Source organism: Nyctereutes procyonoides, unplaced genomic scaffold (assembly GCF_905146905.1).
Source record: "Nyctereutes procyonoides isolate TBG_1078 unplaced genomic scaffold, NYPRO_anot_genome, whole genome shotgun sequence".
Classification (NCBI taxonomy): Eukaryota; Metazoa; Chordata; class Mammalia; order Carnivora; family Canidae; genus Nyctereutes; species Nyctereutes procyonoides.
Window position 1 is genome coordinate 17,525,401 of NW_026575160.1, and position 26,102 is coordinate 17,551,502.

Below are 26,102 nucleotides of genomic sequence, written 5' to 3' on the forward strand. Positions count from 1 at the left end.
CCTGGGGTGGGCAGGCCCTGGCCTCGGGGAGCTGGGGGCTGGGGTAAGCCCCATGTGGGGCCCTGGATGTTTTGTGCTTTCCTCCAGGATTATTACTACCTGTCAGTCAAGGCTTTGTACACAGTTGGCTATAGCACATCCCTTGTCACCCTCACCACTGCCATGGTCATCCTGTGTCGTTTCCGGTAAGGATCCCTCTCTTCCCAACCAGCAGCATTTGAGCTAAGGCAGCCCACCCTAGCTTGGAGCCCATGTCCTGTCCCACCCACCCCTGCCCTCTCCTCTGAATGTCAGCCCTGGAGGTCCCTTAGAAGGCATGTTGCCCACCCCTACAATAACAGATGGGGAACTTGATCTGAGAAAGGGCATCTGACATGTCCGGGGCCATGCAGTGAGGTAGATGCTGGGCAGGAGACCTCCGTTCCCCACTTCTATCTTCCTGGTCCAGATGGACAGAGGTCACAGGAAGGGAAAGTCTGGCCTCCTGGAATAGTGGAGTCAGGCAACAAAGGCCTGGAAAGGAGGTGGGAAGGTGGGGACCCGCCTGAGACAGAGCCTGGAGTTGGCCCAGAGCAGCCCTTGGAGAGGAGGGGTGGGATGCTGTGGGGTTCCTCGCCTCAAGCCTCGTCCTCCCCCTGCCCCCCACCTGCTGGCCTAGGAAGCTACATTGCACCCGCAATTTCATCCACATGAACCTGTTCGTGTCCTTCATGCTGAGGGCCATCTCTGTCTTCATCAAAGACTGGATCCTCTACGCGGAGCAGGACAGCAACCACTGCTTTGTCTCCACCGTGAGTGAGCTGAACCCTGGTGGGAAAGGCCTTCCAGGGGTCCCTTGTTGTGACACCTCGCCAGCCAGGTGTTTCCCTGCAGGCTAAGGCATTGTCCCCAGTGAACGCAGAAATCCAGGAATGGCCATGAGGTTGCTAGTAACCAGCGGGACCATTGCTTGATGTCATTTCCTGCCTCTCAGTCTGTGTGTGCACTTGGCAGAGCAGATGCAGAACGTGGAGAGGGAACGCCTCTCTCGCTTGTCTGCAAAGGAAACTAGGCTTAGAGCGAGGCTTGCCTGGCCCCTGGTCATTTAACGAACCTGTGACAGAGCTGAGGGGCTGCTTGGCTTGGGTCTCTCCAGACCGTCTCCCCAGTTCTTAGACCTTTGGAGGTAAGCAGACACGATAGGTTTTAATGGAATAAAATGGAAAGAACAGCCCAGAGCACAGGACTTTGACCCAGGAGGGCACACATGGCAGGGGCGGGGGGAGCTGTCGGAGATTTCTGGGGACCAGGAATCTCCGCATTGATGTCTAAAACCTTTATTTGACTAAGGAGTCTCCTGTGGGGGTGTCTACTCCCCTTACTCCCCTCTCTGAGGGGCTGGAGAAGGAGCAGGAAACTAGGGGGTGAATGAGCCTGGGGAGGTAGAGGGCCCTGTGCTCACCCCACCCCCATCCTTTCCTGACAAATGTAGAGTTGCCTCCGTGGGCAACTCAGAATCCTAGGATGCTGCCGTTTTTAACTCTTCAAATCCAGGAATGTTGAGTCTTTCAATCCATGGGATGTTTGAGCACAAGCATGCTGGAGCTGAAGGGCCCTCAGGATTCTCCTCGGTTCTGCTGGCCTCGATTTTTCAGGGCCGGGTGGGGGCCAGCAGAGGGGGCTTCATGCTTCCCTCGGTCTCCCCACCCTCTTTGCAGGTGGAATGCAAGGCCATCATGGTTTTCTTCCACTACTGTGTCGTGTCGAACTACTTCTGGCTGTTCATCGAGGGTCTGTACCTCTTCACCCTGCTAGTGGAGACCTTCTTCCCTGAGAGGAGATACTTCTACTGGTACACCATTATAGGCTGGGGTAGGTCGCTGGCTGTGGCCTGGACAGGCTCAGGCCTCACGGCCAGGTATGTTCTTGGTCCCGCTGTCAGAGGGTGTTAGGTCAGAGGAGGGAGGTGCTGTCATTGTCCCGCAGCTGATGTCTGGTTCTTGGTTCCTTTCTTGTTCTTCCTGCCCATAGAAAGCCCATAGAAGTTGGAAGATGATATGTTCAGCTGAAGTTCTTCTGAGAAGTGAGATAGCCAAGGGACTGGGGGATACATGGACCCCCAGGAGGCCCCACTGTGAGGGACAGTTAGGGTCCCCAAGACTCCAGGTCTGAAAGGGAGACCTGCCCCATGATTAGGACCCCCTGTTTGAGTGGTGATAATGGGCCCTGGGAGCCCCAAATCTGAGGGGACCCCAGGGCCTCTTGGCTTTCTTGTTATCACCAGGCTCCTTTTCTTGTCTTCCCAGGGACCCCAACTGTGTGTGTGTCTGTGTGGGCAATGCTGAGGCTCTACTTTGATGATACAGGGTGAGTACATGCTCAAGAGCCAGGGCCAGAGCCCTGAGTAGGTTCTTACAGATGGGTCTCAGTGGCTGCCCTGACTTCACATTAACTACCAGACTGTACCCCCATCCTTAGTCCTGACTGCACCCTGATCCCACTGTCATGGACCTGCCCAGTCACAGCTCAGCCAGAACTTAGTGACAACGTGCAAGGTTTCAGAGTCCCTTTCCACTTCTGGGCTCAGCTCTGAGTGTCTATTTTTCTTTTGGGGGAGAGAGGAAGAATATTGAGGATGAGGTCACCTCCCCACCCCCACAAGCCTGAAGGGGAAACATGGCCATTTGCTCAGGAACCCATTGGTGATTCTTACTCTTGGGCTCCACTCGCTGCCTTGATGGGGAGCAGAGGGAAAGACCAAGGCACTAGAAGAACCGAAACTGGGCTTGGGTCTGCAGGATGCCTGAAAACTCTTTCCAGCCAGCCCCTCCTCAGAGAGCTGCAAGGGAAAAGTGCCAAATGGGGCCGGGGGCATTGGCTTGCAGGCATCCCAGCCCTGAGCTTAATCTCTCTTCTTTCTGTCTGTCTTTCAGCTGCTGGGATATGAATGACAACACAGCTCTGTGGTGGGTGATCAAAGGGCCTGTGGTCGGCTCCATAATGGTGAGTATCCTTGGGACAAGGCTGGGAAAGAGACATGAGCCTGGGCTGAAAGCAGGAAAAGGGAACAAATTCAGAAGTCACTGCACAAACTGGCCTCCACCTTTTTCGTGGCTGCATTATATTCTGCAACATGGGCATATAAGTTATGTGCTAGTCCACTAGTGTTAGACATTTATATTTTCTTTTTTTTTCTCGTAATAAAGGATGCTACTAGGAGCAATTCTGTGTGTAATTTTGAGCACGAGCATTCCTTTAGACTAAATCTCTAGAAATGGAATTGCTGGGTTGGAAAGAGTACCTCTCATCATTGTCTGTGCTTGTAATGTAAATCATTTAAATTTTTGCACAGGCTCCTAGGGGATGATGGTAGCTCATTGTTTTAATGTGAATTTCTCCATATTGCTAGTGCAGTGAGGTATTTTTTTCTCCCAAACACTTATTGGCAATTTGTTTTTATTCTGGTTATTACCTGTTTATTTCTCTCGCTCATTTTCTCTTTTGCTTGCTTTGCTCACTTGTCTTTCTAATTGTTTGAAAGGTAGTAACGCTTTATCTGGTAAACATGTTGTAAGTGTATTTCCAAGTCTGCATAATTTTAGACAAACTGTCACGGTTTGTCTTCCTAAATTCTGAAATTTCTTTCTTATGACGGAAGCCTTTTCCCATCCTAAGTATTTGTAGTTGTTTTATGACATTTTTATGGGGTGGATTATTATATATATGTTCTGAATCTGAATAAAGCTAAAGCTTTATTTCTTTGTCTGATCTGAAATGTTATCTAATCTTCTTTAGTTTTTTTTTTCCCTACCAGTGGATAGACATTCCACCCTCCCAGTTCTTTTTATTAAATAGACCACTGTTTCCCAGTTATGTTGAAATGTCACTTTATCATGAACATTCTGTGTACTCTACTTGTATTCTATGCTATGTTACTAATCTATTTGACTGTTTCCACGGTGAATGCCCCCTTGTGCTGGTTGCTATAACCTGGTAGCAGGTTTTGGTATTTGTTATGTTAATATTCTTCATTCTTTTTTTCTTCAAGATTTTATCATATATTCACACTTTGAGGTGAACTGTCAAATAGCCTTATCAGGTTGCAAAAAAAAAAAAAAACAAGTGTGGTTGAGATTTTTAGAGAAATGGCATTAATTTTATGAATTAATTTGGAGAAGTGATTTTCTTAAAATATGGAGTCTTCCTCTCCAAGAACATGGCCCGATTCTCCATTTATGCAGCCTTTTCCATAGAGTCATTTGTACAGCTTTTCAGTTGCCTTGTTCAGTTTACCTTTAGGGTATTTTCTGTTTGGGTTTGTATTGTGTCTGGGACTCATGCCGTCATTCTGTGTTCTAGTGGGTTCTGTTCGTTTCTGTGTATTTTTTCTTGGTTACCTTTCTAAACTCTCATAGTAGCTCTTGTTGCTTTTCAGTTGGTTTTATGGTTTTATAGGTAGAAAATGACATAATCTTTATATGAAAATAGTTTCACTCTTTCCAGTCTTTATACTGTTGATTCCTTGATTTTGACTAGGATGGTGTTTGCTATTTAGTTTTAGTTAGTCTTCATTGAATTAGGAGAGTTTCTATTCCCGGCTCGTTTTAGTGTATATTTTTTCAAAATTATGATATCAAATGTTTTGGAAACATTTATTGGAATGATCCCTTCCCTTAGTGATGAGCTTTTATAATATTCCAAATTTTCTTCTTATGAACAATGCTATAATGGATATATTCATGCACATGAGTAAGTCTTTAGAATAAATCTCTAGGAATGGAATTTCCAGGACAAAGGGTATGTACCTTTAACATTTTCATAGATATCAAATGAGCAGAAACAATAATGCTCATTTCTCATGTCTTTGTTGATATTTTGATGATTGAACTATTCACCAATCTTATGGGGGATAAGGGCAGCTTATTGTTTTTAATCTGTTAATGTAAGAAATATTAGCAGATCTGAGTTTTTTAAGGTTTTGTTTGTTGTTGTTGTTTTCATTTCTCATATAAAACTTTTTTTTTGGCCGTGACCTGTTTGTTCTTTTAATGTACTGCTAAATTCTATTTGTTAATATTTTGTTTATAGTTTTTGCATTGTTCTGTGTAAGTTCTCTGGTTTTGGGTGTGCGTGTATCTATTTGTATACTTCTTTTATTGTCTGGGATTTGTAGCAGAGTTTTGTTAGCCTAATAAGTAATTTGTGAGGTCTTCTTTTTACGTGCTCTTAAATAATGAAGTAGGCTATAAATGACATCTTCCCTAAAGGTGTTATGGAACTGGTCTGTAAAGTTATCTGGGCCTGATGCCTTTTAACGCATACATCTTTGATAACTCTTTAACTTTCTCCTGAGGTCGTTGCTCTACTCAGATTTTCTACGGCTTCTTGATTTGATTTTGTTTATTTCTGTTTTCCAATTTTGTTTGATTTTTCTCTTATGCTGTAAAATATCCTGTACATCTGTTGTCTTGTCCTCCTTCTTATCCCTAAATTTGCTTAATTTTATTTTCTCCTTTTGAATCGACTAACCTACACAGTGAGCAGTATGTACTGTGCAGAATTTCTGGTGGTGTTCAGGCACTGGGCTTGTATTGGAGAAGAAGACTGAGAGAACTCTGCCTTCGTAGAACATGTGGAAACAAACAAACAAAACCAGACCCCCAAAATAAAGTTTTTAATTGATCAAGTCTACTTTTTCTATTTCTTTATAATGAATTTTTATCTTTATTAAATAATTTCCTTCTTGTGTAAGTTAAATTTGTGGTACTCTCCCCCTAGCTTTTGATTTGAATGCTTAATTTTTTTATCTTCAGTATTTATTATTTTTTTCACAAGTTAGTGTCAAGCTCTACATTTTTTTTCTCCAGGCGCTGCTTTGGCTACACTCAGAGGGTATTGCCCTGTGGTTTTCTCTTTGCACCTTGTTTCTATTTATTTGTTCCCTATCCTCCCCTTTTCTCACTGTTTAGAGAGATTTTGTTCCCTGATCTTTCTCTGAAGGTAAATGCTGTTATTGCCATTCCCAGACAGTCCTTTAATTAATAATGCTTTTGGTTGTCCATTCTGGTTCCCCGTGTTCCATTACTCTGAACTTGGAGTTTCTCCAGAGGACAGTTCTCACCTCTGCAGGAGCCTCTTCTCTATCTGTTTGGCATTGTTTTCCAACACCCTGATCCTATTTGCTCTTACAGAAATTGCCTACTTTTCCAGCTCACTCATGGTAATTTTTCCTGTTCCTCAGTACCCCTATGACATTCTTTTTCTTCTATCTTTTCTGTCATTCTAGCAATAGTAAGTGGGGAGGCAAATGAGTGTTCTGATGCCGCCATCTTGGATTATTGGGATTTGGACTGGATTGGGGAGGGTCCTGTTGGGGCAAGAACAGTCTATGCAGAGGCAGGGGTATGGAAAATCCTTGCCCAGAATCATTTCTATCTACTTTTTCTTTGCTCTTCAGGTTAACTTTGTGCTCTTCATTGGCATCATTGTCATCCTTGTGCAGAAACTTCAGTCTCCAGACATGGGAGGCAATGAGTCCAGCATCTACTTGTAAGTACCATTGTGAATGCCACAGTCACTTCCAGCAGTTGTGTGGGCCCTGCACTCAGGTCATAGGAGAGGGCCTAGGTTTTGCTGACAGGGTAAACTAACAGGGGCATTTGCAAGATTTCTTTCTGATTAAAGCGCCTTTAAAATGTAGTTGTCTGCCCATCCTCCAGTCAACCCAGTTGCTGATCTGCATGATTACATGTCAGGGAAGAGAGCGAGAAGATGAGATGGTCAGATCTTCTGTCACTTTAGGAAAATCAAGATGGGAAACACTTGATTCCTTAGAGTAATTAGGGTCTTAGTTGTTTAGCAGTTGGATTTCCTTGGGGGATCTTGCTTCTGTGGGAAGTTCGTGAATGCCACTGGATGCACTGTTGCCTGGTGTCCCACTACCAGCCAAGCGTGTACAAGTTGCTCAGCCCCTACTAGAGAGCCAGGTGGACATTCTTGCTGGTCTGGATATTGGAAGGGGGGAATCCTTTCTCTTCTCCACCTTCTTTCAGGGCCGCTCTATCTCTAGGTCTGGTCTTCCTCCTGCAATTCCCTTCTCCCTGAGCAGAGGGACAGGTGATATGTTTGAGATTGAGGGGATTTGCAGGCAACCTTTACACCATTGAGCATAGGGTTTTCTCCACTTTCGTGGCCATTTGGCTTGTTTCCTACGAGTGTTTTTGCAGTCATGTCCCTAACAGCTTGTCCCACTTGCTCTGTCACCCCTCCTCCAGTCCTCCACCTGTTCTGAATCAGACTAAGAACTTCCTGTTTCACTCCTCTTGCTTCATGATCAGGAGAATGGCCAGCTGGGTGTGTGTTCTGATGATGGGGAGGAAGGTCGAGTCCCCTGTGGTTGGCTGGAAGGGCTAGAGAGGCACAGGACTTTGGAGAGCAGTCCCTGGGGTCTATCCATGGGCAGTAGAATCCATATGTGTTGCCTCCTCAGTTTTTTTAAGAAGAGGGCAGGTTAGAAGGAGCCAAAGTCTTCTCATGGCATTTGGGTCCTGCCTTCATCAGAGACCCCAACCCAGGGCTCAGAACCTTGATGGCTGCCAGTGGACAAGTGGAACAGCAGAGAGACTGCAGCAGAGGGTTCTCCCCACCTGACCATTGTGCTGGGTGGAAAGAGAGGCAGGACAGTTGAGATCCTTCTGCTCCTTGGGGCTTCCTCAGGGAGGCGGAGTTTTCCCTTGATTTGTATGTTAACTTGGGCACCTCCCCTTGTGGAAGTCCTTCCTGTGGGAGCAGAGGATCTGCACAGGGCCTGAGATGGTCAGCCTTGTTTTCCCTGAATTTAAGAGGATTACATTACATTGGAAGGGACCCTCCACCTATTTTTTTGCTATCCATTTACCGTCTTTTTTCCCCCATGCTTTTGCAAGTTCTTTACCAACCCGTGTTTGTATGTATGTGTTTTGTCGTCAAAAATTGTTCATACATGTAAGTCATAAAGTCTCTGAGGCCTTGCACTGGGGGGCCAGTGGGGTTGGCTCCCTGCAACTAACTGCCCTCAAGGGATCATCCCTGCCTTAGTCTCCAGGACCCACAAAACAGGGCCTTCCTGCTCCCTTCACCTCCCCGTCTGACGTCAGCACTCCTGCCCTTGTGTCTGGCCCAGGGTGGACTGCTCAGAGGCCTTTTGGCTCCCACACAGTTGTTTCAGAGATCTGAAGCTAGCGGTAGTGAAGGTGGCCTCTTCTCTCCTTTGAGCTCATGCCTTGCATCCCCCTACCCTCTGCTTCCTTTTCTTTGTGGTTCCTGGAGTCTCTTCCCTGGGAGGCTCTCCCTGCTTCCCCTCACCTGGCCTGTGCAGGGACGTATACAGGGACCCAGCTGCAGCCTAAAAAAGGCCCCGATGCCACCCCTTCAGTGACCCCGACACACACTTCAGCTCAGACATCTTGTCCCAGGCAGCAAGAAGCCCTGGGGTCTGGCGGGAGGGAAGCAGGTGGCAGGGCTTTCAAGTTACCACAGACTGGAGTCCTGTCCGGCCTTCCTAAGGCATAGAGGACTATTTGTCAAGGTGCTTTATACATTTAAGTACAAGTATTTAAAGAACCAGCTAGTTGGTTTGCTTCTGTCGTGTAAAAAAAAAAAATCCCCTTGCTACCTCTGTACATCCTCTTCTTAGAGAAAATCTGTGCTAGTCTCAAGCCCCAGAGATGAAAAAGTCAGATGTGGTCTGTAAGCCCGGGGGAGTGCTGATGCGGGATACGGGACCATTTCGATTCCAGTAAACATATATGAGCATCTGCAGGGTCAGGGCGACCCTGTTGGTGGGAAGTGAGGGATAATCAGAGTGACCGTGCTGCTGGGGACTGCAGAGCTTCTAGCAACACTTGCCACCCAGTCCACACACATTTCGTGCTCGTAAACAGCCAGTGAATCTGGTGGGCTGAGTAACCAACTGTTCAGTATAATCCTCATTTTGCAACTGAGGGAACTAGTTGTCAGTGAAGTAAAATGAATCCAGGAGGAATTAGTGAAGCCATAGCTCGGGTACAGCAGGCCCTTGGCTCTGAGCTTGACTGCACTGTCTTTCCTGTCGCCAAGGAAGTTACAGATGAAAGATGGTGTTAAATAAGCATATAAACAAAGCTTCCTGGAAGAAGAGGCCCCGATAGGATCCAGCCTTGTTGAGAGCTACCCCACCTGGAGTGCTTTGGGTTGGGAGGGAGGTGTCTGCTGTAGGGGAGGGGAGGTTATGGGGGGGATGGGAAGGGGCAGGACCTGGTGGGAGAAGAGATTTCAGGATTGTGCCCAAGTCCCCTTGGGCCACCAGAGTTATATGTGGGGCTGAGAAGCCCCTTCCGATCTGCCCACAACAGCTTTCTGGTTTTTTCCTCTGTTTCCAGAACAAATTTAAGCCTGGGAGTCCCCAAGAAAGCCCGAGAGGACCCCCTGCCTGTGCCCTCAGACCAGCATTCACTCCCTTTCCTGTAGGTTGGTTCCAGCTGCTCAGATGATAAGGGTTTGAGACATCGCTTCTATTGGGGCTTGGACCCCTGCAGGGGGCAGTGGCCCTGAGCCACCCACACTCACTCTGAGGAGCTGGCATCAGGACTTGGGCAATGGCCAGACATGGAGTGTGGGCCTGGGTAGGGGCTTAGCATGTGCTCTGGCTCCATTTGGTCTGGGGTGGGGGTTAGGGCTCAGCCTGAGGCGGGGGCCAGGGTTAGTCTGCCCTTCCCTGCCCTTAGCTCTGTGACAAGCCAGCTGGCTCAGAAAGGGGAGGGTGAGGTTCCGCGAGGGCACCAGTTGTGCTGAGACCACCTTCAGTTGCTGGCTTTCCTCCCGGCGGCCTCCACATTGCAGGATGGGCTTTGGAAGCTGCCTCTCCGGTCTGGGGTGGGGGAGGGAAGCCCTTGGGGACCTTGCAGAGCAGATCTGCATGGCCCCTTGGGGTAAAAGAGGGAGAAGAGAACAGACATTGTGATGTTGGCAGGGCTGTGACACCCAGTGTCTGAGCGACCGCACCACCTCCAAAGATGGACTCCGTCGTGGCAAAAGTGCAGTCAGGAAGCTTCCAACTCCCACGGGGCTCCATCTTCCACTTCCAGAGCACCCCTCCCCTGTCTGGCAGCACCCGTGTCCTCACAATTTCTCTTAGGGATCAGCAGCAGGGAACGGTTACTCCCATTTTGCAGATGGTGAAACTGAGGCTCAGAGAAGGAAAGTGGTACCACCTGAGACCAGCCAGCAAGTCAGTGTGTAGACAAAGCCTCAAGCTCACGAGCCCTGACCCCCAGAGGCTGGGGATGGGGCACAGAGGGTGAGCTTGTCCTCAGTGGTGAGGAGTGGGCAGGGAAGCTCCAAGATCTGCTGAGCTGAGCTTCTGGCTGGAGTAGCCGTGCGCTGTGCAGTGCTTCCCTGGGCGCTGGGCCAGGGTTCTGGGGGGTATACAGCATCTTAGCATCACGAGGGACCAGATGGAGAATGTTCAGTTCAGGCTGAGACCTTCTATGGGCCTGCCGAGCGACCCAGTGCCACCAAGTCACTAGGAGCAGGGCGGAATAGATGGGTGCTGCCCTCCTAGGGCTCCCCTGCAGGGGTCTCTGTCTAGCATTGGGTTGGATGTTCCCTGGGGCTCTACACGTTCAAAGGCAGCTCTGCACACCAAAGGCGCCAAAGCACCCACGGAATTTAGCCTGTGGCCAAAGCAGGGCCGAAGAAACCATGTCCTGCCGCCCTGGGTTATACAGGAGCCCTGAGACCTGGACGTGGCTTTGACCTTCCTGCAGATACCCAGCAAAGTCTTGGCGGAACCAGGCCTGCGAGCCGGGGCTCCCCCGGTGTCCAGATGGCGGTGTGGGCCGTGTACCTGCTGTGGGGCCTCCAGCCTTCCGATCCATTCCCACCCAGCAGCCTTGCCTTAGTTTCTTATCTTCCCTTGAATCCAAATCAGAGCTGAGCTCCCCAGCCAGTCTGGCGTTATGTCTTTCTCTTGGTTCAATTCCCCCCACCCCCACCCTTTTTAAAAATTTAACTAATTGTAGTGTCTTTTTTGAGGTTATGGCATCTCTTCTTTCTCACGCCTGTCTCTGGCTTTTCTGCTACCCTCTTATATTCTTTTCAGTGGGTCCTTTTGCATAGAGTCATTGATGTATTGGGAGAAGTGGAGTGTCTGGAAAGGAGGGCACTTACCTTTGTCCCTAGAGCCTTCTCCTGAGAGCCCTCCCCAGCATCAGCCCCCCTCCCCCCTTTGTTCTGCCCACATCTGTACCCAGGGGTCTGACCTCCCAGCTCGCCTGCCACTAAGTGGCCTTTAGCATACTGTGAAGAAATCATAGGAGTCTGTATTTACTGTGGCCAGGGCCCAGGAAGGGCAGGGACAACAACTTGGAAGTGCAAGGAAGAGTGGTCTCCAAGGACAGCAGCTGAGGATTTAGAATTCAGGGTGAGGGCTTAAGCCTGGCACGTAGGGGGTGGCATCTGAGGTTTGGGCTCTCAGGCTCCTGGGCACCACAGTTGAGGGATCAGGCCCCTGACTGCAGGAGAAAGTAGCCAACCTTTCAGTCTGGGCCAGGTAGAGATAAATTTGGAGACTAGAATGGCTCCCTTTCCTGTATACCCAATTAAGCTCTTTTAAGTTGTGAGAAAAACCTACTTATGTGTGTCCATCTGTCTCTTCATATATATATATCTATATATCTATAGATATATAGATATATATATCATATATATCTATAGATATATATATGAGAAACCGACCTTTGACATTCCCTGAGCACACGTGAAGAAACTTCTCAAATACGTTACTTCCTCGCAACAGTGCTTCTCAAGCTCTGAGTTGTCTGTGGATCATGTAGGGATCTTGTAAAAATGCAGATTGTGAGCCAGCAGGGCTGGGGTGATGCCTATGATTCTGCATCTCTAAGAAGCTCACAGGTGGTGCTGATGCTGCTGGTCTGGGCAGCAGAGCGTCACGCCATCCCTCACACCTCTCCCCTCACACCTCTCATCTGCAAAGTCGGCCAGTAGCGCCCACCCCACCATGTGGTATGAACTGAGAGGTGCCTTTTGTTTTTTAATCAATTAATACATTTACTTGAAAGATTCTGTTTATTTATTCATGAGAGACACAGGGAGAGAGGCAGAGACACAGGCAGAGGGAGAAGCAGGCTCCCTGCGAGGAGCCCGATGCGGGACTCGATCCCAGGACCCCAGGATCACAGCCTGAGCCAAAGGCAGCCGCTCAACCGCTGAGCCACCCAGGCGTCCCGAGAGGTGCGGTTTATTAAATGAGAACCACGCACCTGACAGAGGCAAGGGTCCTGGGTGGACCTCCGCTTGCTTCATCTTTTTAAGGTGTCATTCATACTCTTGCCTCAGCAAAATGACCTGTCTCCACATGTCAAGGACCTTCAGACTGACCTTCAAAGAGCTGGAATCACAAATTACGAATCAGTGAATGCCCAAGGTCTGGTATCTTCGTGTGTGTCTGTTCTCATGTACATTGGATCCCCTCAGAGATCATCGGCGGGTCCTAGGGGCTCGGTGCCACGTGGTGCCCAAGGAGGGTTCGTGGAGGAGGCCACTCTTTTGCAGTCTGACGAGCTGACACGGCTCTTGATCTGGGTCCTACGTATGTATCAGAGAAGGAAAAGCAGTGTCTGTGGCTTGTCCCCACCCAAGCGTAAGCAGGACCGTGAGAAGCTAGAACAGATGGACGTTTAGTCTGACATCTCCGAGGAGGTGGAAGCTCTGTGCCTCCTCGCCCAGCGGGATGTAGAGGGAGCCTGGCACCCAGGGCCCGCCTGCGGATGCCTCCTTTAAGATGACCTGTTACTGCAGGCACGAGGGCAGTGCCCAAAAGGCACCCTCCCAGCCTGCAGCCCCTGCCTGTTGAACTTTATCAGGAAGTCCAGCCCAGCGCTGTGCCGTAGGACTCTCAGCAGGGACGGACATGCCCGAGACTGTGCCACCCGGTATGGGAACCACTGGCTCCATGTGGCTCTTGAGCTATTGCAGTGTGGTTAGGGTAACTGAGGAAAGGGGATTTCTAATTTGATTTCATTTTAACTCAGCTGCCGATGCGGAGTGGCTGTCGTATGGGGTGACGCGGATGTAGATTAAGTAACACTCTGTTCCATCCATCCCACCTCTGTCGCCCCTGTGTGCCCACTGGGAGCTGCCTGGGAGCACAGAGAGGAGGAGGTCCAGGCAGGAAGAGTGAGAGGTATAGAGGACAAAGGCGGTGGACACTCAAGCCCAGAACTGGCCTGATTCAGGCTGGGCCGGCCCGGCGTAGGCAGCGTGAGGCCCACGGCGTGCGTTTCCAGCTGCCCGTCTTGCTGAGTGACCTCCGGCAGGCCCACGCTCTGAGCCTGGAGCTGACTCAGCAGACAGCGTCCAGGCCCCTGCTTGAGACCCAGGCCTGCCCCCACCTTCAGAACACATGTGCTCTCCATCTCCCCTTACCTGCTGTGGACCCAGTGTGGTGCTTGTTGTGTGCGTGTGTGTCCATGCACACACCTGTACACGTATGGGCATGCGTTTCTGTGTCCAGAGCTGACCGTGTCTTGGCCCCTGGCTTCCTCATTCTCTCCCACGTCACCGCCCCAACCCTGTCTCCACACTGGGGGCTCCCCTCTCCTCCCCTGAGCCGTGTCGCTCTAGGTCCACCTCAGTTTCTCCATTGCCCGATGCCCCCAGCTGACAGAAGTGCTGATCTTGTCACACCCAGCAGCTGCGTGCAGAAATGCTACTGCAAGCCACAGCGGGCTCAGCAGCACTCCTGCAAGATGTCAGAACTGTCCACCATAACTCTGTAAGTGTGCGTGGCGTGGCTGTGGCCGGGAATCCTGGAGGGGAGGGGGCCGCATGCTGCTGCTGCCCGGAGCTTGTACCCTGGCCCGGCTGGACGAGGGTGGAGAGCAAGCCTGTGCCTCCTGCCCAGCCCTTCTGTGCTGTTGCATGTTGACGTCTGTGTGTCTTGTGAGTTCTCTGCAACCCGAAGCCATCGGGGCGGGAGTTGGGTGGTCGTGGGGTGGATCTGTGGGCCCAGGCGGGAGCAGCAGGGCTTGCCCGGCGCTGAGGCTTGGAAGCCTCGGAAGCATCCTTGCTGCTGCCATGATGTGTGGTTTGCCCTGAATCCCTCACTTCTCTGGGCTTCAGGCTTTGCAACTATCCAATTGTTTCTAAGAGCCCTAGAGCTTGAGTTCCTATAGATTGTCCTCCTGTGCGGGACAGGACCCTTACTCCAAGGAACCTCACTCACACTTCATGTGCCAAGTGGCTTCATCCCCTCAATGACCCTGTGAGGGGATCCTTGTAATAACCTCATTTTACAGACGAGAAGACTGAACACAGAGAGGTGAAGTACTCCCTCAAGGTCCCATAACTGAACCCAGGGAGAACTAAGCATTAAGGCCCCAAGGCATCTCTAACTGGAGATCGGTCTTCATTTCATTTGGAAATCCTTTGAAGGGGGGAGCCCAACGTAATTTGGGTGACTGACTGTTGGAAGCTCTTCCTTGGGTGTTTTAGGACTCTTCTGCCTATTGATGCCTCCTTGGGGCAGGAGGACAGAGGCTGAGGCCGGTGTTGCTGTCTCTGTGGCCTAATCAGATCATAGGGTGATTCTTTGTCCTCAAAGGGTTTCCAAGGCTCACACCATGTGTCCCCATTTCATGGCCTCTGGTCAGCTCTGAAGTACAGAGGTTCCAGAACTTTGGGTCCTCACGGCCTCCTCATCTGTGCCCCCCCACCCCCATCTACAAAGGGGTCACTGGGATGCCCTGGGTCCTTGGCCGAAGTCCCCAGCCATTCCAGGGCTCCGGTAGGGCCATCCAGGAGTGAAAAGTGTTGCCCTTGCTGCCATTTGCCACCTGGCCAGGGACAGGGAAGGCCTGAGCTCATGTCTAGAAGGACCCTGCTTCTCACACACTGAACGCATCCATCCACTGCCCCATGAAAGCTGGAGAGGTTTGGCCTTTTGGTTTCTAAGGACTTTCAAACTGCAGGGATGAGTCCTGCAAACAGGCCCATGGAGGAAGGGAAGGGGCAACAGGTGCGTCCCAGGGCCGCCTTTCCTCCTGAGCCCCTTCACTTACCCTTGTAAGGTAACCCCCTCTGGGCAGGGTCTACAGGGGCCTCCAGGTGCCCACGTGCCTGCATTTCCAGGCCAGTTGCCGTTTCTGCTGCCTTTTGAGCTTTCGTTCTTCAGCTGTCACTCCCTGCTGCCTCTGATGCTGGCCACGGGGGACACAGAGATGAGCAGGGCCTGGGCCCTGGGGCACGTTCAGGCCCGCGTGTCCATTTATCCCTCCCCAGGCAGGCACCTTCTGCGTGTGAGCCCCCAGCCTGGCGTGTGCTGGCCAGGGAGGGCAACTGGTAAGGGCAGTCCAGGCCCACCTTCAAGGAGCCAGAGCCTGGCAGGGCACAGACCACTCAAGGACCACACCTGGGTGCAGAGTGGGACCAACTCACATCCTGTTGGTGCCAGTTCTGGTCCAGGGCACCCGGGTCCTGCACAACTGGCTGCCTGCGAGCAGGGGCAGAGGGGGCGGGCACTGGCACTCGTGGAGCTTCTTGCTTCCAGGGCTGAGCCTTGGTCTACCTGAAGGTTTTCTCAGGCTACTCCTCCCCCTTCCTCTGTGTCTCCTCCTCTGCTTTTCTTCCTTCTCCCCTCTCACCTTCCTTTTCTCTTTGTCGAAGCTGAGATGCCAAGGGCCTCCCTCAGACTCCATGGATTCACCTTCTCCTGAAATCCAGGGCCCCTACATTCAACAGAATGATGTCTCCCCGAAAGGCTGGAGTGGAGAAGAGGGCAGGGCACATGTGTAAAGGTCCCAAATCACAGAGCTATCCCACACCCCCGTGGACAGGAACTGAGAGGGTCGGGAACCCACTTCACACCCCCCACTCTGATTGCCCAGGGGGCAGACCATACCTTCAAGGGCAGGGCTGGCTCTTCCAGGTGCTCCAGAGGGAGCCAGTCTGCTGGGGTGGGCAAAGATGGGGCCCCAGTCTTGGAGACCCTCTGGGAACACCCCTTCTGAGAGAGTAGGACCCATGAGTACATGCCATGTGGATCCTTGGGATGTCATATCATGGCTTCTGTGCCCTGGTCCCTCAGAGCAGAGCCCCACTTCACTGGGCTTAGTAGCCAGGGGCAAGCAGAGGAATCCCAGAAGAGGAGCCTCAGGAGGCGTGGAGGTCCCTTTGGCCCTGTCTCTCCCTAGCCCGCAAGCTCCAAGCAGATTGCCACCTCTCTCTTGACTTTCCCAGGTAGTAGTTTCCTCTGGCTTAGCTGGTGTTTGTTGATTCCCAGAGTCAGAAAACCCTTCCCCGGATGCCTCCCGAGTCTCTCCATCTGTGGTCCACCCACTGTGCCCCCCACCTCTCCCTCACCCCCACTTCCCCATCACTCTCCATGAGTGTCCCTGGCAACCCCAGACTCAGAAAAGCCCGCTGCCTCCGTGTCCCTGAGACAGGGACATGGAACTTCCATCCAGAGCAGGAGAGGGTTTGCTTTGCTTGAGGGTCCAGCATGTCACTCAAACCTTCCGGATCCCATCCCTCTATTTGTCCTGATTTCACTTTTCCCAAGGGTTTTGTACCTCCCTCCCACAAGGGGTGTCTGTAAACCACACTCACACGTGCATATTTAATGGTTGTGCAGGATACTGGTAGGGCCTAGAGGGATGCTGTGTCCCCCTCTCCCCCCAGAGCTTCCCAGGGAGTTCTGGAAGTCCTGCTGTGTTGCCACCATCTCTTCCAGGCCCCACGCACTGGGAGAGAATCCTGAGAGGGTCTGTGGACAGGAGCTCCAGCTCTGGGGGAGAACAGGGAGCTGGGACTAGGGTCTCTGCCTTCCAAGGCTCCGGCATCAAGACCTGGCAGCCCCAAGAGCAATATCTCGCTCTCTCCTGACAGACGGCTAGCCCGGTCTACTCTGCTGCTCATCCCGCTATTTGGAATCCACTACACGGTATTCGCCTTCTCCCCGGAGAATGTCAGCAAGAGGGAGAGACTTGTGTTTGAGCTGGGGCTGGGCTCCTTCCAGGTACGTGTGGTGGGGATGGCAGGTGGGGGACTCAGAGGGAGCCAGGGCCCGGCCCCTAACCTGCTGGTGGTTCTGACTTCTTTAACCTAGATCCAGCCTTGTGTTTCCATCTCTGAAATAGGAGCACTAGGAGAAAAGGGAGCCGGGAGAGATCCTTCTGTCTACCCTGTGGGCTCCTATGAGAACACACACTGCTATCTGCCTGTTGCCGCACCTGGGTGTTCTCAGCAAGGCCTCCCCTGGGCTCCCCATCCCTCACCTTCAGCCTGGGGTGTGAGCAGGATGCTCTCCAGGGACCTGTGTGTCCACATCCCGACTCCAGCCTGCCGAACCATGCCTGTTAGGGGCGCTGGAGCTCTGTGTTACCCAAGTTGGGGACCTGGCCACAGAGAGCCCAACAGGTGGATGAGCAGAGATGTAAACGATCCAGGAAATAGCGAGTAGGGGGGACCATGCACCCATGCCTGAAGGTGTAATTGGATGTGAGTGAGTTGCTTTAAGGATTTGGAGTAAATTAATAGACAGCTGCACAGGTGGATCCGTGAAGGTAGCAGTGACAACCTTGAGTGTCCCCACGATAGAGCACCTCTCTCTAACCCAGCTGTCGGACCCAGCGTCTTGATGGTCAGAAGGTGACTCTGTGTATCTGACTTAACCTCTCCCCACCCCATTCTAACTCAAGGCCATTTTACCGGTTAGGGTTCTTAGCCTGGCGTGGCCGGGAGTTGTGTGGCTGCAGCCCCAGCCTGGAGGCAGAGCCCAGCGTTCCCGTCTCGGCACAGGAACTCTAAGTGCCAGGAGTACACGTGAAGACTCCACGTAGAGTAGCTAGCTGCCTACTTTGTGTCGAGCAATTACTCATGTGGTGTTTTGCGTGCTGTGTATATGGGTATCTGGCCAAGGAAGGCTGCAATGGGGGAGGTAGTGGGGATAAAGACACACGTCTGTTCTGTCCTGGAATGGTGCCACCCTCAGGGCCCTGCAAGCTGGTTAGGGAGCCTAGAGAACATCCCTGGGAACATCCAGGAAAGGCTTCTTGCAGCAGGTGGGTAGAGCTGGCCTTCGGCAATGGGAAGGATTTGACCTAGGGACTGTGAGATCCAAAGCCGGGGGGCAGTCACTTGGCCTCGTGGGTGTGGCCGTCTTGGTGCAGCAGAACTTCTCCCATCTTAACCACAGGTTCCCCGGGCGGGTGGCCCCCCATCCAGGTCATTGTACTTTTCTGCCGCCTGGTGTCATTCCCCATTTCCGCCACCTCCTCCGCTCCCTGTGCACAAGGTCCCTTGCTAGCTCTCTCAGGTTATTTTTGCTCTCTCTCCCCAGGGCTTTGTGGTGGCTGTTCTCTACTGTTTTCTGAATGGGGAGGTAAGATTCCGGCCCTCTGGCTTCTTAGTAATGGAGGTGGGGATTGCTGGGGAGCAGACAGGGGCGGAGCCTGCTGCCCACCAGAGCCGATTCTCCGAACCAAGGCCATGCCAGGCTCCCCCCAGCACCCAGTGGAGGGGGAGGGCAGCGGTGCTAGGGTCTCCTGGCAGCCTGCACCCTGTGCCAGAATCTGTCCCCCTTTGCCTGCTGTGCAAGGCATCAACTGTGCCTGTAAAGGCATCACCTGCTGAGCACAGCTGTGCCTGGCAGGGCTTGCAGTGTGGGACATAGCTGCCCCAAAGTCAGCACCGTCCCTGGCATGCCTGCTGGCCTGCCCAAACCCATCCCCTGTAGAGTGGGGGCTCTGGGGACCTGGAGAGCCCCCTCCCAGAGAGGCCTGGAGCCTTCTCATAGTGTTCCATTTCCAGAGCTGTAGTCTTAGGGCCTCCTGCTCCAGTGTATTAGGGTGATGCTCTTGATTAGAGCCCAGAATAGAGGTGCTAGGCCAGGGTAGGGGCTCCTTGGGTGGGACCAGTATGGAGAGTGGGCAGGGATCACGCACCCGTGCTTGGGTCTCAGCTGCATGACCTCGGCAGGCTCCTTCCCTTTCTGCAACTGAGAAATAAGAAGACTGGGTCTAGAGATCGCCAAGACAACTCTAGAAAGGTCAGATGAGGAGAAACAACAGAGCCCTGCAGGGGGTGGCTGGGGGAGGCAGGGAATGGGAGTTATGTGGAACTTGCCAAGAGACCTGGGGGAGCGGGGGAAGCAGGAGCTGGAACCAGAGGGCTGGAAGCTGGGACCGCTCACTTGCGGTCGTGCAGTCAGTGCGCCACAGGGAGATGCCAGCCTGAGGGGGCGTCTGGAGCCTGAAACTAGTCCTGCCCCATACATCCCGTGCTAAGAGCAACATGGGGGTGTGTTCACCCAGAGAGCACATTATTCAGTGGTCCCTGACCCTGACCGCGTATTGGAATCCCCCGGGGAAGCTGTACAACGTACGGATGCCTTACCCCAGAGACTCTGATGTAACTGTCCTGCGATATGGTCTGGGCATCTGGGTTTGTCAAGCTCTCCAGGTTATTCCGCCGTGCAGCCCTCTGTTACTGGTCTGAGACAGTGGGCTCTTTGCCCTGACCTGTCGGCCCCTAGGCCCTGCTTTGTACGATCCCCCGAAAGAGCCTGAGAGCCAGTCCCTGACTGTGGAGCTCCAAGGCCCGGGCCCAGAGGCCCACGGAGAGCAAGAAGCCATGAGAGGGCCTTGCTCAGACGGTGACTTGGGCGAAGGACTACTACGGTCAGCTCCTCAGCGGAGTTCCTTTCGCATCGGTGGCCCTGAGGGCTCCAAGCTGCCGTTTGGGTCAGACGGTAGTGCAGGAGGTGGCGATGCCAGCCTGGGAGGGGCCTCAAGGTAGACGAGGTTGCAGAAGATGTCTGTCTAGAAGTGACCATCTAAGTTGCTCCCTGCAGGTGCAGGCGGAGATCAAGCGTAAGTGGCGGAGCTGGAAGGTGAACCGCTACTTTGCCGTGGACTTCAAGCACCGACACCCATCCCTGGCCAGCAGCGGGGTGAACGGGGGCACCCAGCTCTCCATCCTGAGCAAGAGCAGCTCCCAGATCCGCATGTCGGGCCTCCCGGCTGACAACCTGGCCACCTGAGCCCGCCCTCCCTTCTTCCTCTCCTCCATATACAGGCTGGGGCTGCGGGCAGGCGCCAGCCCACACACATTGTGCTTCTTTTCTCACTTCGGGCAGGCCCTGGGCTGAAGGCTGGGCTCCCCGAGGTGGGAGAAGGATGCCGGGCGCAGATGGGTATTGGCCCTACCCGTTTGGCACTGGCCCCACCCACCATGGGCCTCTTTGCCCTGATCCCAGACATGTAAATACTCCACAAATTTTGAGAAGTTGTCTCATCCCTACCCCTTTACCCACTGTCCCTGCTCACCTCAAGCAAGTCCCCAGCTTCACCCTATCCTGTTTCCACCAGCCTTAGTGATCTTCTTGACCCCTGAATGAGGCCTTGTGGGCTAAGGCTGACGACCTTGCTTTGAGAGGCTTGGGGTGGGGCCTTCCTGACAGCCCCCACAGTGTCTGACTTTCAGTGTGGACTCCTTGAGTCGGCTTGCCACCTGAGGCCCTCCTCAGGCCTGGCCCGGTCCCTGAGGTCTGCCAGAGGCCCGGTGTGGGTGCCCAGAGCTTCCTTCAGTGGAAGCAAGATGAGCCGAGACTCCTTCGTACTCCTCACCCAGCATCTTGGTGTCCAGATGTCCCGCTCCTGGGTATCAGGACGGTGGACAGCTCCAGGGCTCTTCCAATCAGAGACTTCATTTTGGGTGTGGGGCTGAGGGTCCCGGAATGTTCTGGTGCTCTTCATCTGGTGGAAGAAAAATAACCAAGATCCAGAAATGTGGATGTGATTGGAAAGGAGATGGAAAGAGTTTTGGGGCCCATGGAAGAAGACCTTCACTGGCTCCATTATTTCACTCCAGACTCAAGGGGGTGGGGATTCACCTGGTAGCCTCCCTTCTACCCCTCCCATCCCCGAGCATCAGCTGCAGGAGGTGAGAGACACATGCCTCAGAGAGACTGCTCCCCACCCATACCTACTACAAGGAGCCCTATGCCCTCCCCTTTCTCGTTCCTCCTTAAGTCAAAGCCATGATTAGGATGAACCAGCCGCCTTCCTGTGATGTCACTGAATCCCAAAGCACCTTACCTCCATGTGCCCGAGTCCAGGGCATGAGACTCCCCTTTCCCCCACCCTCATGGACGATGAGCCCCAGCCACCAGCTTCTTGGACTTTGGCTCAGCTACTGAAATATCTCTGAGACCTTTGCAAAGACTTCCCTCTGTGTTTTCTTGACATTGAATCACCACAGATGCCAGAGTGTCCTAGGGTGTTGGGAGAGGGAACCACACCCACCAGGCCTGTTAGAAGAAGCTGCAGATGGAAGGCACAGCAGCTCTCCAGCTCCCATCGTGGTTCTCCAGCCGCAGTTCTTGGCCACAGCCTAAGAATTCAAAATGGGGCAGAACCAGGTTGGGGGATGGTGGAGCAAAATGCTAGAGTGCCATGGCCCGTGTGTGGGGCCCACTTCATTCCATGTCAACTTTTGGTGTTGTTCTTGTCCAAGTGTGTTTGTGGACTTGCTTCGTGATCGTATTCTGGAATGCTTGGGGAACTTGGGTGGAGAGGGAATGCTGCTTAGCTTGGTTTTATAAAGGGGAAGAGGCCTGGGAAGTTTGGGGGTCTGTTTTTGGAGAGATCCCCAAGATGACTGGAGAAGGACTTGGTTGCATGGTTTAGGGATGAGCCTTGTGTTGCTGGACAGTGAAGCATTGCTGACCCCTTGGGTCTTTGGCAAACCCAGAATCTGTCCCAGTAGGGCTCATACTGCTGAGACTGTGGACACAGAGGTCTCTGTTTGGGGTCTCGGTTTCTCACTTGTGAGATGCAGTGACTTCTAAAAGCTTTTCCAAGCTCTGTACATCAATAATTCTCCAGTTCAAAACTAAGCAGATAAAAGGGCATGCGTCATTGTCATGTGTGTCACCTAAAAGGTTCTGAAGTGCACGTATTTGTACGTATGTGGAGAGAGGGGAGAATGTTTATTTTCCCTTTCTTAGAAAGGAAATACTTGTCTCTTCCATTGGGACACCACAGTGGAAGCTAGTGGGCTGGAGGGAGGGATCATGCCAGGGACAATTGGACAGGGGCCTTGGGCGTGATGTGCAGATCCAGCCGTGTCCCTAGCCCGGGCAGGGTGCCAAGGCTGCTTGGACGGTAGCCACCCCGAGATCCTAGGAACAGTCCCCCGAGTGGACCTCATTTCTTCGTCCCCATCCCCACCAGCAAATCTGCTTCACTGTGGAAAAAAGAGACTTTGATTTTATACATATGTCATCACAAAACAGCAAAAACATAATCAGCCCTGATTTCCATGTGCTGTGCTGCCACCTGAGCCCTGGGTTGCATCCTTGTAGAGGTTCCAGGTTCCTGTTAGTTTGTTGGTTTGTTTTTCTATCTGAACGAATAATTGCCAGTCTTGTGAACAGATGTACCCAATGTATTTTGAATGTTCCAGAAGGTTAGGCAGCTGGCCTTGAGCATCATACGCAGTGAGGGGGATAGCATAAGGTCTGGATAAAACCCTTCCCTCTCTGAGTCTTTGTTTTCAAATCTGTAAAATGGGCAGTAAGACTAGGTGATTTGTGTGGCCCATTGCGTCCCTGGAATTCTATGTCTATACACCAGCCATCTACTTACTGGGCATGGGTCCCAGGCAAAGATTGTGGTATCTGCCTGTCTGGGAAAGGATAAGAAGTGGTGTGGGGCGGGGAGGGGTTTGAGGGCTTTGGGAATGGTTAGGCTGGAGAGGAGCAGTTATCCGACTCCATGACTCTAGAGGATCATTACCAGGAAGGGGTTTTTTCATTGTTTTATGCAATCCTAAAGGGCAACAGTCACCCGGAGTGGCTGAGTTTTTCTTGGAATGAAGAGATTTTTCAACCTCTTTTATGAATGTCTCATCATGGGACAGGTCCTGTTAGGGGAGAAACTCCAACCCTGGAGGAAATGGGATTGCAAGTCAGGGATGCTGAGGCTGTCAGAGAACCTGTGACAGGACAGAGTGTATGATTTGGAGGGTGGGGGGCAGGCAGTTCTGTAGCTTCTTTGTGGTCCCCAGTGCTGGGGGGGGGGGGACTGCTTAACCCCCTACTATACCTAAGGCCAGGCCACATTGTCTAGATCGGTGGGTAGTTCTGTGACTCTCCTTGACACACCCAGTGGTGTGCAGTGATTCCTTTTCTTACTCTCCTGCCTCCCCCAAACCAGTTTATTTGGGGAATAGGGCCAGGGAGCTGGAGCTGGGCCAAGGCTTGGAATATACACTATCACCCACCAAGTGTGCTGACTCACCTCCTTCATTTGACCCTTTCCCTTCCTGGAAGGAAAGCCAGAAGAGGCTTTCTTTGTGATCCCGTGAGTACCCTCGACCCCCCTGAGGCCACACCAATGTGAAAGCAGTGAGTGCTTTGTCATCATAAATTCCTGCTTGAACCCAGTGACCATGGAAGCCTGTCAGAAAAGCTTTGAGCGCGGAGTGGAGAACCTGGGCTTCTCCCAGCTTTGTGGGTGACCTGCTGTTTGGCCTTGACCCCTTCCCCATATATCTTGAGGAAGACTCACAAAGCACTAGATCTGGGAAGAAAAACAGAGGTCGACAGGTCAAACCTCCCCATTGGGCTGCTGAGAACTCGCTTACCGGCAGGCTTACTCAGCTTGGTGCCTGTACTGTGCTGGGATCCAATATGCTTTACAAACCTGAATGAGGCAGTGGGCCCGCCAGCATGTGCCCAGCCCTGCACGTGAACCAGAATAAGGCATCCATACAGGAAACAGTCGTCTTGCACAAGAAAGGGGCTCTGGCTGCAGAAGTTGTTAGGACTCCAAGTTACAGGAAGAGCCATGAAGTCAGTGTGGCTTGGGGCGAACTGTGTTCTAGCCTGGGGTTTCCCACCTGCTTCTTGGAGCCTCTGTTTCTTAATCTGTGAAATGGGAGAAGATGATTTGCAGTCTGCCCCATAGGCCAGGGATGAGGTTGAAATGAGACATCTTTGTGTGTAAAAGGGCTTTGGAAACTACATTATTGGCTGGTTACTGGGGTGAAGACCTCTGAAAGGGACTCTGTGCTATTTGTCAACTGCTTTGAGCCATCCTGGGTTAACCTATGCTCCATTTGTAAAACCACCAGCACTGGGGGTGAGGGGGAGGCCAGTGGACTGATGGACACGGAATTCCAGATTTATGTCTGTCAACTGATTCACTTTGCTCTTGGGGTTAGGATGGGGAGGATTTCATGTGGGTGGTGATTTCCATGTCACCTCCATGGGAATCCTTCAGGGATCTGGGAAATTCCTCAAGTGGGCTATGTGCCCCTTTCTACTTTCCCTAAACGTGAGGTCCTGGGATGTGTTCGTGCTTAGTCATTTGTGTCTTGTCTTATGTTCGTGTTCTGTGGTTTGCCCTCGTGAGGGCTGAAGTGGGGCAGTCTCCAGCATCCCAGACGTGGCTTCAGGCTTGCTTGTGGAACCGGGCTCCCCGCTGTGTTTCGTCTCCCACAATAAAGATAAACCCCAAAGACCTCACTGCTCCCGCTGCCGCCATTAATGCTGTGCTCACAACCTTGTCGGGGATTTTAAGGATGTCAACCTGCTGTAGATGACTCAATAAATGTCTTACCATTTTTCCTGGTGGCTGTTAACTTGGCAGAAGTTATGGGCAGGGAGGAGAGGAGGTGGAAGGGGAGGAAATCTGACCACCCATAGTAATCCAGTCCCCACAGTCCTGTGGCCTTTTGGATTCCAAGGGACAGGTGTGAGAACAAGCATGAATGAGCTTAGAACGAACCTGGCTTGGAAGAGTAAAGTCATGACCTCAAAAGGACCTGAAAGGATCATGCAAATTGAGTGGAATCAAGGTCTGTTAGATGTTTTGAGTTCCCAGAAATGAAAGTAACTCACCCCATGGTTTTGATTCCCTGTGGCCTTATGTTGTTTTATGAGCATGGCTACCAGATACCCTAGAGCTTGCCTATAATTCCAAGTAAGCACAGGTGCATCACTGGCTACCAGAGCCCACCCCCTAATCTGGATATTCAGAGCCATTAGCCCACGCCAGACCAGTTCACCAATTCCAGGTAACTTCCATTTCCTCGAGTTTCTACTGACTGTCATAACCTCCAGTGCCCATTTGTAAGCAGTCAGAATTTACAGTTGCTAGCAACAGAAGATAATTTTGGCTGATAATCCAAAATGGGGTTTAGGGGGGAGATATTGGACATCTCCTAGAACTCTCTCGAAGCTACGGAAACCAGCAAAGATGTCTCAAGGGAGAGCATGCTATAGAATTGGTGGTGAAGCTGTTGTCTGCTGCTGCCACCAGCCCAGTGAGGTCTCTTCTGTGCCAGGGACCCATCCTCATAGTTACCAGTTTTGGGAGCAAATAGCTTTGCTGCCATCCTCACCAGGAAATCAGTCCACATGCAGCCTCTTTCCTCAAGTCTCTCATTTCTGAATCGAAGCCTCACATGAGTCCATTAGGTTGGCTGTGTTTTGGTTGCAAAGGAGGCCAGAAATTTGACTTTTCTGGATTCTTGGGGAAGTCAGGATCCTAAATCTGGAGATTTTCTAAACTTAACAATAGTATTAAAAAGCCCTAGAATAACAAATGCCCATTACAGCAGGCCTGATGTCTACAGCTGAAGCAGAGCCAGCTCCCTCCAGTGATCGGGTGGGCCACGATGAGGAAGTCAAGCCAATGAAAAGATCAATCCCAACTGGAAACACGTGAGCCCTACAACCAGATAGGCCACTTGCCAAATGTACCAGGTATCTAGTGGGGCTGTTCCCCAGATGTTTCTTCTTCCTAAGATTTCCCCTGTTCTTTCCTCTCCAGGTCCACCTCTTGTTCGAACCCTAAAGGATAGTACCAGCTATGTCATATGACCCACTTAGCAGATATTTTGAGCTGCTTCCAAAATGGAACTCACCCTCAACGGGTGAAAATCAATCTTGCATGTCTGACTGCTGATCACTCGGGCAGAAGACTAGTGTCTAGAAAAAGTGTCCTCACTGGTGTGACCATGATAAATTGAGGTTCCATAGGTTTCATTCTTAGAAGGAGGTCACATTCAAGAAGCAA

At 51.8% G+C, this 26,102-nt stretch overlaps 1 protein-coding gene across 4 annotated transcripts in view; it reads left to right on the forward strand.

Moving 5' to 3' along the window:
• Positions 1-24,635, forward strand: part of ADCYAP1R1 (ADCYAP receptor type I) — a 58,389-nt gene extending 33,754 nt beyond the window's left edge. Inside the window, exons 8-17 of one of the 4 annotated variants that reach the window (XM_055314820.1) lie at positions 88-185; positions 659-791; positions 1,698-1,851; positions 2,286-2,346; positions 2,913-2,982; positions 6,437-6,528; positions 9,378-9,461; positions 16,903-17,032; positions 18,356-18,397; positions 19,868-24,635. In XM_055314820.1, the coding sequence (XP_055170795.1) occupies positions 88-185; positions 659-791; positions 1,698-1,851; positions 2,286-2,346; positions 2,913-2,982; positions 6,437-6,528; positions 9,378-9,461; positions 16,903-17,032; positions 18,356-18,397; positions 19,868-20,056 (1,053 nt within the window). In that variant the 3' untranslated portion in view covers positions 20,057-24,635. Of the gene's footprint in view, positions 1-87; positions 186-658; positions 792-1,697; positions 1,852-2,285; positions 2,347-2,912; positions 2,983-6,436; positions 6,529-9,377; positions 9,462-13,708; positions 13,793-16,902; positions 17,033-18,355; positions 18,398-19,867 lie in introns of all 4 variants that reach the window. The other 3 variants (XM_055314819.1, XM_055314821.1, XM_055314822.1) reach the window with 3 other exon arrangements.
• The last annotated feature ends 1,467 nt before the right edge of the window (positions 24,636-26,102 follow it).